Source organism: Lycium barbarum, chromosome 10 (genome assembly GCF_019175385.1).
Source record: "Lycium barbarum isolate Lr01 chromosome 10, ASM1917538v2, whole genome shotgun sequence".
NCBI classification, from domain to species: domain Eukaryota; kingdom Viridiplantae; phylum Streptophyta; class Magnoliopsida; order Solanales; family Solanaceae; genus Lycium; species Lycium barbarum.
This window is the reverse complement of record NC_083346.1, coordinates 90,739,950-90,757,704: the sequence shown is the minus strand read 5'-3', so window position 1 is coordinate 90,757,704 and position 17,755 is coordinate 90,739,950. Positions and strand designations below refer to the sequence as shown.

General features: G+C 36.2%; 1 protein-coding gene and 1 pseudogene across 1 annotated transcript; both read right to left on the bottom strand.

Annotated features, from left to right (window-relative positions):
- Window positions 1-7,114: 7,114 nt before the first annotated feature.
- On the bottom strand, window positions 7,115-9,934 carry LOC132614519 (G-type lectin S-receptor-like serine/threonine-protein kinase At2g19130; annotated as a pseudogene).
- Window positions 9,935-15,759: 5,825 nt separating this feature from the next.
- LOC132613111 (uncharacterized) lies at window positions 15,760-16,665 on the bottom strand. Its single transcript, XM_060327163.1, has one exon. The coding sequence runs from the start codon at window positions 16,663-16,665 to the stop codon at window positions 15,796-15,798; it is 870 nt and encodes a 289-aa protein (XP_060183146.1). The 3' UTR covers window positions 15,760-15,795.
- Between the last annotated feature and the right edge of the window lie 1,090 nt (window positions 16,666-17,755).

The following is a 17,755-nucleotide window of genomic DNA, read 5'->3' as shown; positions in this document are numbered from 1 at the left end:
ATGGCTTGCTAAATCAACATGGGACATTTATTGTCGTGGAAAATGACTTAAGACATAAAAATCTAAACGAAGCATGTAATTTAATATTAAATACTAAATAATGTAAATACTCTCTTACATCATTAGTGCGACAATAATTTGAAACATAATAAGTATGTAGCCAACATAGGCTATACGACAACTAAACATCTAACATGACATGCTAGACCAGTCTATGAAACATCTAAACATGAATGTACGCCGAACTAGTAACCGGGACAAGGCCTCCGGCATACCTCTACTGCCTAACATGGCATGAACATAAATTAAAGATAACACCCCAAATGAAGGGGCTCACCAATATTTGATATGAGATAATCCTAGCGAGCAGTCTTGTCATCCTGTAAATCAGTACCTGCATCATGAAATCCAGACACCCCGACAAAAGGGACGTGAGTACTCTGGAATGGTACTCGTATGTAAAGCAACTGAATGAATAAACATGAGCACATAAAATAATAAGGGCTGAAACTGAAACTGTAAACTGGAGTTGAACATGAACATAATCTGATATGAGTACGACAATATGAGTAAATCATTATAATTATATATATAATTATATATATATATATATATATATATATATATATATATATATATATATATATATATATATATATATCTGTGTGGGAGAGCATTAGTAAAGCGGCATGCAATCCACCATGTGACCACATGGTGTTTGGCCTCTAACCCGACCAGCTGAGCCCTCTCGTACCTTGCCGGTGTATGAGACATGAACATAACATGAATTGATCCATCAATAAAAATCCCATAAAAGGGTAACATGTAGGAATCGTCCTAACTGGGCAGAACGATCCTTATCCTACTGTTGGCATACGTAGTTTCAGGTATTAAACCTTTTCAGTAATTTGTGCTACTCCCAAAACATAAACATGAATATAGGTGGCTTAGAATCTCATGATTTTCATAATGTATCTTGTATCATAGTTTTGACATATATATTAAAGTTTTCATGTATATGGAATTATATGAGTTTATAACATAGTTCATAGCTTATATATAGAACCCATGGAAATCAAAGAATGAGTATACATGGATTACATACATGGTTCATGACATTCAAAATGATATATCATGAACATAAACAACGGAATCATAATCTAGTTATAACATGGTTTAGTATTTTCATAAACTACGGCAATTTCGGGAAAACGTGGAAGAATCGGGGCGTTGAGAAGAACAATGATGTTCCCACACGTGGATAGAAGCCCTACATACCGTATTATCTTTGAACCCAAAGAAAAATCCAAACTGTTGATGAAGAACTCCAATTCCTTCACTTGAACCCTTGAGAAGGGTTTTATTGAAAATCTATGGATTGCATGAGTAGAAGGTATTAATTTGTGTTAAGATGAAGAATTTATCAATATTCTATGGCCAAATCTTACATTGCATGATGGAGGGACCTTGGAGGAAGTTGGGTTCTTGAGATCTTCCCTTTCGAGAGCAAGTTTTGCATTTGGGTTGTGAGGTACGACCTAGGCTTTTAAAATGACTCTTCCCCATGCACGGCTATGTAGCTAGCAGGCCCAACCGTGCAGCGAACACGCATCAAAGGCAGTAAAGTTGCCTCCAGTGCGCGGTCACACACCTGAAGCTTGGTTGTGCAGGAAGCGCAGACTGCGTTGTGTCCAGTAAAATGGGCACAACTTCTTGCATAGAGATCTGTTTGAAAAGGCTACAACTTTGTTTAAGGACATTTTGCCAAATTCCCAACGAATAAGGGGCTTATACTTGTTTAAAATAAAAGGCCTTGCGCAAACTCACTAAAAAACATGGTTCGTAGAGTAGGTTCCACCTTTACTTTGTCCTAAGACTCTTCATATACCTTTTATTGGTTTCAAAACACTTCCCACATTTTCCATCATGATTCTATTATATACCCATCTTCTGAGTCAAATCTTAGCTCGATGATACGAGGTGTTACAATTGACGACTGTTAGACTTAAATGATTTACTTCGACTTAATTAATTTGAGTTGATGAATATATATCGATCTTTTTTCACTTGACTTGGGATGGCTAGTTTCCTCATGACTAAGAAATGTGAGTCGTCATATTGTCTTTGAGATTTTTTCAAATATTTGTCCACATTCCAAGATCAAGTGCAATATTCCAACATTTTTTAGTAAAATATTTTTTATTTAAGTTAGTAATTACGAAAAAAGTTGATTGGCTCATTAATGGGCCTATTAATTGGATCCCTTGGCCCACATAACAAGGAGGCCTGGGCCTAGGTTAATACAAAATTCGATAAGACCGATCTAGGCCAAGTCCACTTAAAGGTGGTCTGGCGCCACTAAAGTAATTGCACGTTTGCCCTTCAAATGGACTGGTCTTTAATTTTTGCCCTTCAAATTGGCTAGGTTAATACAAAATTCGATAAGACCGATCTAGGCCAAGTCCACTTAAAGGTGGTCTGGCGCCACTGAAGTAATTGCACGTTTGCCCTTCAAATGGACTGGTCTTTAATTTGTGCCCTTCAAATTGGCTGGTCTTTAATTTTTGCCCTTCAAAATCGAACTTATGCCTAGAGGGGCATAAAACATCATAATATCCACAAGTGTTGCCAGCGACCTTAAAGAACTTATGCCCCCTCTAGGCATAAGTTCGATTTTGAAGGGCAAAAATTAAAGGCCAGCCCATTTGAAGGGAAAAATTAAAGACCAGCAAAAAATAGGGGCAAAAGTGCAAGTGACCCGGCGTGACTCGATTCATTAGTCCGAGGCCTTGAAAAGTCTTCCCCAGCTTGACCCGTTAATTTGCATCTGAAAAGGAGACAATTACAGCCCAATGCTGTTTGGGCATCTAGTTAACCATTTTTGGCCCAATTGTTGTTTCATTACCTGGTTTTGCCCACTTCGTACATATCATCAACCCTAATATCTCTTCAGCCACTTTCTCTCCTTCGTCTCTCTCTTTCTCATCTCTCCTTCTTCTATCTCACCACAAGACCAAGTCTCTCTTAAGTTTTTGACTGTTACTGGCCGGAATTAGTAGCTGGCGTTTAAATCTTGTATCTAATTGGAGTTATTTTCTTTAATATTGAAAGACATCTTAGATATTGGGGCCTTCATCTCTGTTTCTTTTCGACAGATGATTGTTAATTTGTATTTGTAGTTACTAACAACTTCTTCTTTTTTACTTTTAAATTTCAGCTAATAACTATAAAAGGACTCCAATTAATTGAATATTTTTGTAGAACGGGAAAACCTTTTCAATTTCACGAGATCATTTACCAATTATTTTAGATCTGGAAATCTATTTTAGGAAATAGATGGGTGACGATTGAAATTGGTTCGAACCGATTCAAACAATTGAGAAATTGATGAATATCACTTGGTTCACCTTTAATTTCATGTATACCAGTGTGATACATTTTATATACATAGTTATACACTGTTATTCATGAGTTTACAAAACATATACATAAGGGTGTATATGAAATGTATAATAATGTATAAAAGTGTATAGACACCATTTACATCATATTATACATAGTTATTCATGATTATACAAAGCATATACATAATTCATACACTGCATATACAATGTATATATAATATATAAGCATGTATATGAAACGTATAATAATGTATAAAAGTGTATATACACTATTATGCATCATATTATGGCAGAAGCAGCAACTTTTTTTAATTTGTATGGTCTGAAGTGGTGTGCTAGCAATGGCCTCAAACTAGCATGGGGGAAACTGACTCTTTGTTACTGACCAAGTACATCAACGGAGACTGGAAACCACCATGGAAGATTACTAATGAGATTCATCAAATGTAGAAACTAGTTGAAGATAATGGATCAGAGATGCTAACAAGCCTGCTGATAAGTTAGCATTCTACAGCTACAGTGCTAATGGAATCCAATGGTTCAACTCCTTCTCTGTGCTTCCCAGATCCACTAGAGGATTGATAAATGTGGACAAATGGAGTCTGCCTAGTTTTAGAATCAAATCAGTCAAACCTGTTTTTTTCTGGTTTATGATCCTCCTTAAATGGACTGATCACCATAGCCATATGATAGATTTCTTAGGTATCTATTGCAATTTTTTGGTGTTAAGTAGAGAAGCTGACTTTCTAGTTTAGTCACTTCTCAATGATCAAACCAGCTTATAAGTCATTTTTAAGAGCTCATTTGGATTTGCTTATAAGTTGTTCAAACCAGCTTATAAGCCATTTCTAACTCTTTTTGGTGTTTGGCAAAGTAGAAAAGTGCTTAAAATAAGCTAAAAATAAGAAGTTGGGAAACCACAACTTTTTCTTTTTGGCTTAAAAACCATTTTGATTTGACCAACGATTTTACTCTTTTATACATTATATTTTTTTTCTAATTCCAATATTACCCTCACTACTAAAAAAAGTGTTTAACAACACTTGTGTACCAAACACATCAACAACTTATTTTCAGCTTCAACACTTTTATCCAAACACGTAACTGCTTATTTATAAAATAACTTTCAACACTTAAAAAGTACTTTAAGCACTTATGCTTAAAATCCACTTTTTTCAGCTAATCCAAACGGGCTCTAAAAAAGAAATGTATCATATTATACAGATTCTAAAAATGAAAAAAAAAATGAAGAGGGTTCCATGGTAGTTCGGGGAAGAAGTTAAAAAAATTAACATTAAAATAGATTTGGCTTCATTAAATTCAATATAAACATATATTGGCTATTCTAGATGTAAAACTTTATGGGAAAATTTAAGAAATATACAATTTGGTCACTTACATTGCAAAAAAAATAGTCCAAAACTTACATTACAAAAAAATAGCCCAAAATATACAAACATATACAGACATATACAAACATACACACACATATACAGACACTTATACCAACATATACAAACATATAAGAAGGCAGAGAGAGAGAAAAATTTGGGTCATTTTTTGTAAGAATTAAAAAAATGGGTCAATTTTGATAGTATTGTTATCCCAATTAACATACAGTATAATTTTCTTAAATTTTATTGGGTTATGAACATTGAAAACTGTTTGCTTGGAATGTATATATGTGCAAGTATCCCTACGAAAAGATCACGAAACAAAAACTATAACTCCACTAGATTATTTAGCTAGGTTCTCTTTTCTTTTAGATTGAGCCCTTGATTTAGGTACTTTCACCGTCAAAACTTCCAATCTTAAAAACAAATAATTTAATTGAGCTCGAGAAGCGAGCTTTGCGAATATATTAAGTATTTGTTTTACCTTTTCGTTATGGGTTCATATCTTGGATCTAGCGAACTTCGCTTCTTAAACTATGGATGATTTTGAGTATTGGAGTTTGCTAGCTTTAAGTTGCATTCTCTCAGGCTTCAGCAACCGATCATAAATTTCATCACACGAAATATCATATTTATATTATTTCTTGTCATACATGTATATTTGTAGCAGACAAAATAACGGGTAAATGTCCTAGCTTTCGAGTGAGAGAAATGTTAGGTACGTAACGTTTCCGTTGTTGGTGAGCGAATGAAAATAGTTGTATAAACATTTGTGGTAAGAGTTTTAAAAGCATAGGTTGGTGGTGAACATGTTAAAATCATACTGTAAAAACGTAAGTAGTTTGGTGTGACCACTAAAAACTTGTTGTTGCTTGTGATAGAAATAAAACAATAAGTGAACAAATCAAATCCTTGGAAGTTAAGGGGCTAGATGTAGGCTTGTCGAATATAATCAAGATAAAAATATCGTGTCTCATATTATATTTTGCACTTCACTAATTATTGTGCTCTATACTCGTTTATATAAAAAAACATGAATACTTTCTGCATAGATATTGGCAAACTTAATTAGTTGATTAAATCGACTAAATTCAATAATCGACGAAATATGAAAAGAGACCTAATTCACCCCTCTTGTGTTTACTACATTTAGGGGTTATTTGGTAGCTGGTTAGAGTTATGCAGATATTAGTAATATAGAGATTAGTTATGAGGGAATCTATATATTATTTTATGCTGATATTAGTTATTCAGGGTTTAGTTATTCATATATTAGTTCATGTATAAGTTATTCCACCTTCAATCCTTCATAAAATAATACATAGATTCTCTCATAACTTATACTCCATGTATTAGTTATGCAGGTTTCTAAATTGCAAACCAAACACTGTATTAATTTTATACATGAATAACTTATCTCCTAACCAGCTACCAAACGTGGTATTACTTATGCATGATTTAATATTTGCATAATTCACCTCCAAACTAGCTACCAAACGACCCCTTATATATTGCTGACCCAATACGGAACCACAAGGTGCAATGACCAAATCCAATGTCCCATGTGGGAGATTTTCGAAGTTAGCGAGAACGGACTTTTATACTAGTACAAACTATTGAATGACATCAAATATTTAAGCTACAATCTTAACTTTTTTACCTCTATTTATGTATATATAAGCTTTGAACTAGTGAGTGCAAATCTTTTTCAGCCTCTCTTATTAATTCATTACATATATTACTCCTCTTAGTACTTCTTTTCCTGGTGTATAACTTCATGGTAAATAGCTTGGAACTTGTCCATGAGTTACATTTCTCCTTACCAAAGGAAACATGGTGGGGAGAAAACAATGTCTGTCAAATGAATGGTTTCTGGTTCCTTCCTAAATTTTGTTCCAAACACTGTTCGAGTTCTTAATGAGTTTAATCCACTTCCTAATGATGTAATTTTAGCCTCCTTTCCGAAAACTGGTACAACATGGCTTAAATCTCTCCTTTTTTCCATCATAAATCGGTCTTCCAAAGAGTTATTAGTGAAGCACAATCCCCATGAGCTTGTTCCAACGCTTGAGGTCCAAGTCTTTGGAAGAACTGAATCATCTCCAATTATAACTGACGATTTAGATTCAAGAAGGCTCTATTCGACTCATATTCCTTACCAGCTTCTAGGCAAAACTCTCGATTCATCTAACTGTCGAGTTGTTTACATTACGAGAAATCCTAAGGATACGTTCCTGTAGCCTTTTAACCTATTCCGCCGACCCAATTTGTTTTCTCTTTTAAGAAGCAAATATGTGTATTCTTAAAGTTGCTTTTTTTTTTTTTTGGGATTAATCCATTCATCCAGGTTATGCTCACTTGAGGTGATAGGGGGTTTGACACTATCCCCTACCTCGTATATAATTAAAACTAATTACATTTGAGAGGGGGGTTGTGGACATAAAGCCAGAACCTCCAAAAGAAGAGAAATTTCTCATTCTTTTTTGAGGCATACTAAATGAAGAACGTGCCACTTAAAATGAGATAGAGGAGTAACTAAAAAGAATTAAAATTTGAAACTCTTATATAAGAAGTTTTTAGAATCAAGCATATATTATATAGCAAAGAAAAAGGTGAAAGAAAATTGAAGTTACTACTTTTACATGCCAACCACATAGGAATGTATGCTGCCTTCACATGATATCTGATGTTGCCTTATTGTTGGATTCACTTATAAACTACTAAAATGTATAGAAAAAGCAAAAAGAAAAAAAATAGGACAATAAATATATTGATCAAGCATTTGATGAAGACCCTTCTACATCAAAAACTTGGAAGGAATGAGGGATTGGAGGCAAGTTAACATCCACAACCCCTTCAAGTATTTGCCCAACTTCAGACATTGCTGGCCTGTTATTTTCGTCGTCTTGAATGCACCATAAAGCAACTTTACAAATTTTGGAGACCTCATCAGCATCAGCAGATGCCCTGTCAAGCTTATTGTCTAACAGGCAAAGCATGTCACCTGCATAAACTAGTAAATGAGCTGCCCAACTAGGAAAGAACTTAACATTTTCATCTGGAGTATTCAACCAATTTCGCCTTCCTGATATAAGTTCAAAAAGCATCATTCCAAAACTATAAACATCTGCTTTAGTTGTTATAGCTACTCCAGATATCCATTCTGGTGCAAGATAACCTATCGTGCCTCGCACTGGAAGTAACTACTCTGCTAAAATTTCGCCCAACAAGTTTCGCCAAACCAAAATCAGCCAATCTAGGTTGGAAGTTAGCATCAAGAAGGATGTTTTCTGGCTTAATATCAGCATGTATGATTGATTCCTTGCACTCATGATGAAGATAAGACAATCCCCGTGCTGTCCCCAATGCAATTTGGTATCTTGTTTTCCAATCCAACAAGTTTGACTCGTTTTCTTTGAAGAGGAGAGAGTCCAAAGAACCATTTTCCACGTACTCGTAAACCAGTAATTTCTTATTACCTTCGGAGCAAAATCCACCAAGACGTACAAGATTAACATGGTGGATAGTTCCAAGTGTGCTAACTTCTGCCCGGAATTGCTTCTCTCCTTGACCAATGCCTTCAAGCTTCTTCACTGCAACAATCGATAAATCAGGCAATGTCCCTTTGTAAACAGAACCAAAACCCCCTCCACCTAATTTTTGGGAGAAATTTTTCGTTGCATATTGCAAGTCCTTGAAACTAAAAGCCACCAGTGAACCCTCCACTACCTTTGAAAAGCCGTAACGATTGCTTTGCTGTTTCCAGATTAAAGCCATCAGGACAGGTCCTAAGAAGACTGATATAGAAACAGTAACACCAATTATAATTTTCTTTTTGCTTTCGGAAGTTTTAAATTCTAAAAGTGCGAGCCTGATATGGATTGTCCGTCCTCTAACATCGTCTCCAGAAAGTTGCCGCATGTCCAACAACTTTCTTCTCCAAATAGAGCACTCATTGCTACTATACGAATAAGCAACACAAGAACAATTATTCAAGCAAGTGGTTTCACAATCTGAAACACTTGCTGACTCAAAAGATTGAGCATCTTCAGGCAACTTCATGTTATTATACACCCAAAACCTGTCCTTTTTCTCATCATTAACAACATTAGCACACTCATGTATATCTTCTTTTCGCACACAACCACTAGAAAAGTCCTTTATATCCCACTCGCTACTTGATTTAGGCTCGAACCCACTCACACAATTACAGTAGCCAGGAGAATCCTGATTGGAGTAGCCAAATGGCCCGCAATAAGCGTAAACCTCACATTGCTCTAAAGGTTGGGTCCATAACGGAGTCCACATTTTTGAAGCATCTGACCAGGTGACTAACTTAACCTGTCCAGATACGTCAACTAAATATCTTGTCACAATTGAAGGATCACGAGGTAAATATGTAAAATAGCTCTCATTCTCATTATTGATGTAAGTATAGTTGAAAATAGAGTTTGCTCGCAATTGAGGTGACAATCCCAAAACAGGAAAATTCCAGGATACACTAGCCCAATATTGTTTTGTTCCATTCCATACTAACAAGGATTGCGTACCGTTTGGCGTGTGCTGACCTGAATACAATCCAGGTGTAGGATCTTCCACATTCTTCCATGATATAAGAGCCGTCTTTTGTTTGTTACGATCGAACAAAAGTTTCCCACCAGGCAACCATGTATCTGTGGGATGATCAAAGCTTTGCCAAATAGTTGAACCATCCCTTTATAAAATCAGATTACCATTATCAAGAAGCACTGCCACCACTGATGATTGGGAAGTAGTACTAGATGCTATATTTGTGGACCAAATCGAGGTTTTTGACCCATTGAAGAGTGCCAACTTACCCTCTATGATCTTTAGCTCAGCAGAATTCTTACCAGATATTTGTGTTCCTCTATTTGCTACCCAAACAACAGTTTGTGGACTAATCTTTTTGTACCATATGCCTATGTAATATTTGGTGGACTGACCTGGTTTGAAGAAGCCTAACTCAAATATTCCATTCAGAGAGACAAGTGTTTGTTCTCCTGAAAGGGATTGGTTAGAAATAATAGTGTTAGCTCCATGTAAGAGCTTGAGCTTGAAGAGAAAACAAAGCATGAAAAAAGACTGCAGAAACTGTGCACCTTAGACAATTAATATGTAAATTGATTTCTGAGTGCCTTTGTTCATTTGCGTGGCTTGGCTATAAATAAGAGAACTAAAGAAACGTATAGCGTGAGCTTGACTTAAGTGCACCAAGAATAAACGATAATGCTTACTCTCAAGTTTCAACATTAAAAAAATACTATATTTTGACATGACAAAAATTGAAGGGGGCATAACTGGTAAAGTTACTGTCATGTGACCAGAAGGTTACGAGTTCGAGCCATGGAAATAGCCTCTTGCAGAAATGTAGGGTAAGACTGCGTACAATAGACCTTTGTGGTCCAGCCCTTCCCCGGACCCCATGCATAGCGGAAGCTTAGTGCACCGGGCTACCTTTTTTTTTTCAAAAATTCAAGAAGTGTTGGAACAAAATAGAAAAAATAAAAGAAGCAAATTGCTGATATTTTACTACCATTTTTTATTGATTATACATCACTTTTGTAGTTTCTGTCGACTGTAGTATGTAGCAGCATCCTTAGGCCAAAAAGTGTTATCAGCTGAACTCCAACGGAATTGAACCTTCAAATTGATCTAAGTTGATTTGGTATAGTTTACTCCCTCCTACTCAAATTATTTGTCACTTTTTTATTTTACACGCCCCTTAAGAAATATTCCTTCCGTCCCATTTTATATGAATGTGGTTGACTTTGCACAGGGTTTAATAAAGAAAGGAATTTTTTTGAACTTTGTGGTCCAAAATACACCTTAGATATTTATGTGGCTGTAAATCATTTCATAAAGTTAAATTGTTTCCAAATATAGAAATGTGTCATTCTTTTTTAGACCGACTAAAAAGGAAAGAGTGTTATATAAAATGCAACAGAGGGAGTATTATTTTAGGAGGGTATTTTACCTACTTTACCCTTATGTATGTCTAAGTTATAATCTCTCTCCATTAAATATTTATTTATGTGTCATCTCTATTATGGTTTAGGGTTTAGGATTTAGGGTTTAGGGATGTGTCATCTCTATTATGACAAAATTCTACTAAGGATAAAATTAAGAAAAAATAATTAATTATGCCTTGAACTTCTAAAACGATAAATAATTTGAAACAACTATTTTTAATAACCACGACAAATAATTTGAGACGGAGGAAATACAATAATCCCTTTTTAGATCATTCCAAGCATCTATGAAATCTAAATAAAGTAAATCATAAGAAAGACGTAATATACTTTTTGACATTGCATAAATAAATTAACAGAAGTGCAATTTGTAGTTTCTCATTTTTAGAAAACTTATTTAAAAGCATATTAAAACTAAATAAATTTAAGAATATATTATCCCCTAATTTAAACTAAATTATTGCTTGTTCATTCAATAATTCAATAGCAAATGTGAACTCAATACAATTATTTAAAACAGAGTTCAGATTCATTTGAATAACTTTAAGAACCTTAAAATATACTAAGAGGTATATTTATTCAAAATTATTACTAATATAAGAGGTTGATTTGGTAAATCAAAAGTAAAAGCACTAAGACTCGCATGTAAATATCTTTAAAATTGATAATGATTTTTTAGTGGAACCAAAGAAGATCAGTGGGTGATAAACTTCTATATTGGGCATTGACGTCAAGGAAAATGATTCACAATTTTGCGTAGATTAATTGAACCTACAAATGGTAGACCGACTAAATATTGACCACAATTTGTTGTCGATATTTATGCGTTTACTACCATTGTTTTAAAAGGCAGTGTCAGGACTCGCCCCGAGGCTCGCCTCGGGGCACGGCAGTGACAAAACGCCTTGGGGCTAACATGCGGGGCTTAGTTCCTATAAGGCTTACGCCCTAAACACGCCTAACGCCCAGGGCTCGCCTAATAGTTCTTACATAAATTATATTTTAAATTCCTTAATTAAAATCATTCACCCTCATAATTGTTTAACAAATAATGCTACTTAATAGTTTTTCATCTATAGAAATAGAAGATTGGGTATAACTCATATAACAAGTTGTAGTATTGGATATTTACTATTTGAGAACGTCGTGAGGGTGAATATCACTTAATTTTTTTTTAAAAAAACACATAGCGGAATTGTACATTTTCACTTGTCATTGATCATAAGTCTTATGTATCAGAATTATCATATAATTTTATTTTTTGTTCATGAAGAAGTTATGTTTTAATTGTAATATTGATAAATTTTATTGATTATTTGCTTATAGGGAGATAAAATGAATAGTATGATAGTAATAGTGTTTTAAGAAACTGTGTTTTTTTCCGTGTTTGAAAGTTAAAATGTTAGAATTGTTTTGCATTTCATAATAGCTTTTATTTCATTGTATTGTTTATACTTGTAAAATTATGTTATATATAATTACAAGTTATAAGCGGTGTATAATGGATTGCTTTGATCATTTTTTTGTGAGGATCAAGCGCGCGCGCGCGCTCACACACACACACACATATACATACATACATATATATATATATATATCATTTATTTACAGTTTTCTTTTATTTATTTTTATGTAATTTTACTTATTTAAAAATATTTATTGTAATTATATTATTTTAAGAAATACTAAAAATTAAATACCCATGGGGCTTACGCCTCGTCGAGGCGTATGTAAAACGCCCCGCCTTACGCCCCCGCCTTTTAAAACACTGTTTACAACTAGTTTAGATTATTTGAACCTTAGAATGTCAGCAGAACTTTCTTTCCGCGAAAGCTCGTGTTATCTTCCTTGTCAAGACTTTCTATACATGAGTGAACCTGGCTCCAGACGTACAGCGAGGAACAGAATGTTGGAGGTGCGAACAGCAATTCTGCCTTGATAGTTAAAAGAGGAAAAACAAAATGAAAATTATATTTAAGGTGTAGGAATATATATATTGTGAGACATTTTGAAAAAAAACAAAACTGTATAAGTCTGGCACAAAATGGACTTTCATACAAGTTTGTGATTGTACAAGGTATTGTTCTTAAAGACATTGTTAATGAGACAAATACTAGAAATTTGTGGCTGAAATTCGAGACATGTTATGCTTTGAATAAAAGGAGCCTAGTCCATTTTTTTTTTAAAAAAAAAAAATCATTTTTCCTCTTTAGACAATATCAACCTCACTTTTCACTGAGTCAAAGATTATAAAGTGATGAATAGAAAGGAAAGGAGATCAGATCAGACAAATAGGCACACGACCCCCACCCCCCACCCCTCCTCCTAGGGTGGGCATGGTACGGTATACACCGATTATCATATCGAAACCGAAATTTTTTTATACTGTGGTTTTGGTATTATGGTATTTGATATGTATTTTTAAAAAATTTGGTATTTGGTACGGTATTTGGTATTTATAAAAAATACACCAAATATCATACCAAAGTATATAGTTACATATACCATTCATATATATTCGTATTAAAATACTTACAACTATATAATCTAGTATTAGTACAAAATTAATTGTTTAGATGTTGGAGTTTTGACTAATTAAACTTGATTGAAATGCCCTTTTTGTCTAATTGATTTACGAAGGGGATTGCTTGTGCTTTCTTTTGAATATTTTTACATGTGTAAGTTGTTAGCACGATATTATTGAGACATTTCTTAAATAGCCGAAGTCATAATTCTCTATTATCTGAGTATATATAAGTCGAAATCTAACAAACTATGGTTACCGATTTACCGTACCGTAAAATACCAAAATCGAACAAACTATGGTTACCGATTTACCGTACCGTAAAATACCGAAATCGAACTTCAAAATGCCGAACCATTCCGAGTTAATTTGATACGGTAATGGTATAGTATTTTTTAAAACCGAAATTGTCATACCGAAGTTTCTAATACCGTACCATGCCCACCCTGTTACACCTAGCACTTTCAGAGCATGAGCATGCCACGTACTTCACTGTATTAATGGAGTATCGGGGACGTCCCATGAAGTTTTGGAAGGTACAAGCCATGGGAAGTACGTAACAATGAAGTAAAGGATGAATTACGATCTTGTAAGTCGTAACCGGGAAGGACAACCTTGAAACCAAAGGACATGACCATTATCAAGTATGATTAATGACAAATATCATGTATGGAGAGTTTCAGAAGATTCCGGGACCAAGCAAATCGAAGAAAATAAGTTTGTCGAAAATTTGAAAAAAGTTGGCAGAATTTTGGGCAAATTTTTAGTCAACTTTGGAGGGGTATATCTCCTAGTATATTAGGAGTTTTAAGGTGTTTCAAAATCCTAAAACGAAGTTCGTAGTGTCTAGTTTCCAACGCAACAAATCTCTCGTCGATACAACATCGGAATAGAGAATTATGGACGTTACAATTTAGGCTGACAGCGCAGAAACGCTGCTACAGTAACCGAGCTGCTACAGTGTTGCTACAGTACCCGAACACTCTAGGTCGGTCCAAACCGACCCTAGAGCTCTATAAAAGGGGTTTTACCCTTTATTTTTCATCCAAACACCTCCATAACATTCCCCAACCCTCTAGAATATTTTCCCAACTTCAACCCATAAAATTTTGGCCCAACTCAAGTGGAAACAACCAAATCTTCCATCAAGAAGGTTGGAAACTACGAGAGTAGCAAGCCTATGGTATTGTATCATGATTGAGGGTAAAGTTGGACTGATTCAGCCATGGTTCTTAGGTTGTATGCACTTCTTAAGGTATGTATAACACCCCTTTAGTCGTGTGTTAGCTTATTTTAATGTTGGTAAAGTTGTGTGAGGCCAAATACCGCAAGACTACGTCGAAATAAGTTAAGTTAAGCCACTATTTTGTAGGGGTTGTTTCGAATGTTTAAATAATACTTCTAATGGTTGTAAATGGTGGATTATAACTTGAATATATTGTTCCTACAGTTATTGGGATTATTCATGTGTTAGTTGGAAAGATGGAGAAGAAAATATATGAAATCTACGAATAGAAAGTAAAGGATGAGGCGTAGGAGTATGGGTTGTTTTGGAATACATTTAAGGATATTTTGAGCTAAATATGATATGGTAAATGTATGCATATTGTTATGAAGGGTGTGGACTGAATTATGAAAGGAGAGTTGGGTATGAATGACGTTTGTTATTCGTTAAACGAGCTTGCCGCTCGGTATGATTCTTAAAGTAATATAAGAGGGTTATATTGGATTATATTGTAGTTGTTGCTATTGTTGATTATTATTATTGTTGTTCGGCTGTTTGATGACCCTTAGTGGCCTTTGGGATGTAGTATAAATAGGGAAAGTGCTGCCCGATTTTCTGAAGGTTATAATATTAGCAAGATATGATAGTTGTGACACTATTTGTTGATGAGGTATCATTTCACTTGTTGTAGACGCAAGAGGATTATGTTAAGCTTTATTGTGGATTGAGAAGGAGATTATCCAGGTATGTTAAGGCTAGTCTCTTTCTTTCAAAAGGCATGATTCCTATGTTATGATTCCATATATGTTTCCATAACCTTCTTACTTCCAAAAGTTAGAAGTTCATGATTCTTAAAAGCTTCTTATGATACTAAAGATGAGATGTTTTCTATGATGAACATGATGATGATGATCTTATTTTCTAGAAATTTCAAAGTTTATGGTTTTAATGCTATCATGAGATTACAACAACAACAACAACATACCCAGTGAATCCCACAACGTGGGGTCTCGGGAGGGTAGAGTGTACGCAGACCTTACCCCCACCTTAGGTAGGGAGGCTATTTCCGGAAGACCCTCGGCTCAAGAAAAAGCATAAGAAAGGTCAGATACGGGCAATCAAATCAAAGCAATTATGAAAATGAAAACAATGAAAGTAAATAAGCCATTATAAACCAACACATACTCGCAGAAATCAAGAGACAAGAAACTATAGAGCAACATAACTACTCGTAAGAAAGGATAAATGCGACTATCTACTAGCCTTCTACCCTAATATGAGTCCTCCATACCCTCCTATCTAAGGTCATGTCCTCGGTAAGCAGGAAATGCGCCATGTCCTGTCTAATCACTTCCCCCCAACACTTCTTCGGCCTACCTCTACCTCTTCTGAAACCGTCGCTGGCCAACCTCTCGCACCTCCGCACTAGGGCATTTGTATCTCTCCGCATCACATGCCCAAACCATCTCAGCCTTACTTCCCGCATCTTGTCTTCCACTAAGGCTATTCCAACCTTGTCTCGGATGACTTCATTCCTAATCCTATCACTCCTAGTGTGCCCACACATCCATCGCAGTATTCTCATTTCCGCCACTTTCATCTTCTGAACATGAGATTTCTTAACTGGCCAACACTCCACCCCATACAACATAGTTGGTCTAACCACCACTTTGTAGAACTTGCCTTTAAGTTTCGGTGGCACCTTCTTGTCACACAACACTCCGGAGGCAAGCCTCCATTTCATCCACCCTGCACCAATACGGTGTGTGACGTCATCATCAATCTCCCCATTTCCTTGTATAATAGACCCAAGATACTTGAAACTATCTTTCTTCTGTATGACCTGGGTGCCAAGCTTCACTTCCACGTCAGCCTCATGCACTAAATCACTGAACTTGCACTCCAAGTACTCTGTCTTGGTCCTACTCAACTGGAACCCTTTAGACTCCAGAGTTTGTCTCCAAACCTCCAACTTAGCGTTAACCCCACTGCGAGACTCGTCAATCAGTACTATGTCATCCGCAAATAACATACACCATGGCACCTCACCCTGAATTTGCCTCGTCAATCCATCGATCACCACGGAGAATAAAAATAGGCTAAGAGTTGATCCCTGGTGCAACCCCATCACCACTGGGAAGTGCTCTGAGTCTCCTCACATAGTCCTTACCCTGGTCTTGGCCCCATCATACATGTCCTTGATCGCCCTAATGTACGCCACAGGTACACCTCTAGCCTCCAAGTATCTCCATAGAACCTCTCTCGGCACTTTGTCGTATGCCTTTTCTAGGTCTATGAATACTATGTGCAAGTCCCTCTTCCTCTCCCTATATTGCTCCACCAGTCTCCGTACAAAATGAATAGCTTCTGTAGTTGAGCGCCCCGGCATGAATTCGAACTGGTTCTCTAAGATAGACACGTCTCTCCTCACCCTCATCTTCACCACCCTTTCCCACACTTTCATAGTGTGGCTTAGCAGCTTGATCCCTCTGTAGTTGTTGCGACTTTGAATGTCGCCCTTGTTCTTGTACAATGGAATCATTGTACTGCATCTTAGCCGTCTTAAAGATGACATTAAAGAGTCGAGTCAACCACTCTAAACCTGCCCTGACTGCAGTCTTCCGAAATTCCCCAGGAATCTCATCGGGTCTGGTCGCTCTTCCCCTACTTATCCTACGAACAGCACCCTTAACTTCCTCAACCTTTATACTCCTATAATATCCAAAATCACAACACCTCTCGGAGTACTCCAAATCTCCCAACACAATATCTCTGTCCCCTCCGTCGTTCAAGAGTTTGTGGAAGTATGACTGCCATCTTCGTCTAATGAGAGCGTCCTCCACTAGTACCCTTCCATCCTCGTCCTTGATGCACTTCACCTGATCCAAGTCACGCGCCCTCCTATCCCTCGCCTTGGCTAGTCTGTACAACTTCTTATCCCCGCCTTTGTCCTCTATTTTTGCATACAGGCGTTTAACCGCTAACTTTGCCTCCTTCCTCGCCATCTTGTATAATTCCCTATTCATTCGCCTCTCCTCATCATCCTTGCTGTCTACCAACTTCGCATACGCCACCTTTTTTTCTTCCACCTTCTCTTGAACTCCTCTCTTCCACCACCAGTCCCCTCGGTGCCGACCACGGCTACCCTTCGAGACCCCCAACACCTCTCTAGCTACTTCTCTAATGCAACTGGTCATCCTATCCCACATGTTGGTCGC

What these genes read in the sequence shown, in the direction of transcription:
- LOC132613111 (XM_060327163.1), bottom strand. Translation starts at nt 16,665, where the DNA reads ATGGGGTTGCACCAGGGATCAACTCTTAGCCTATTTTTATTCTCCGTG.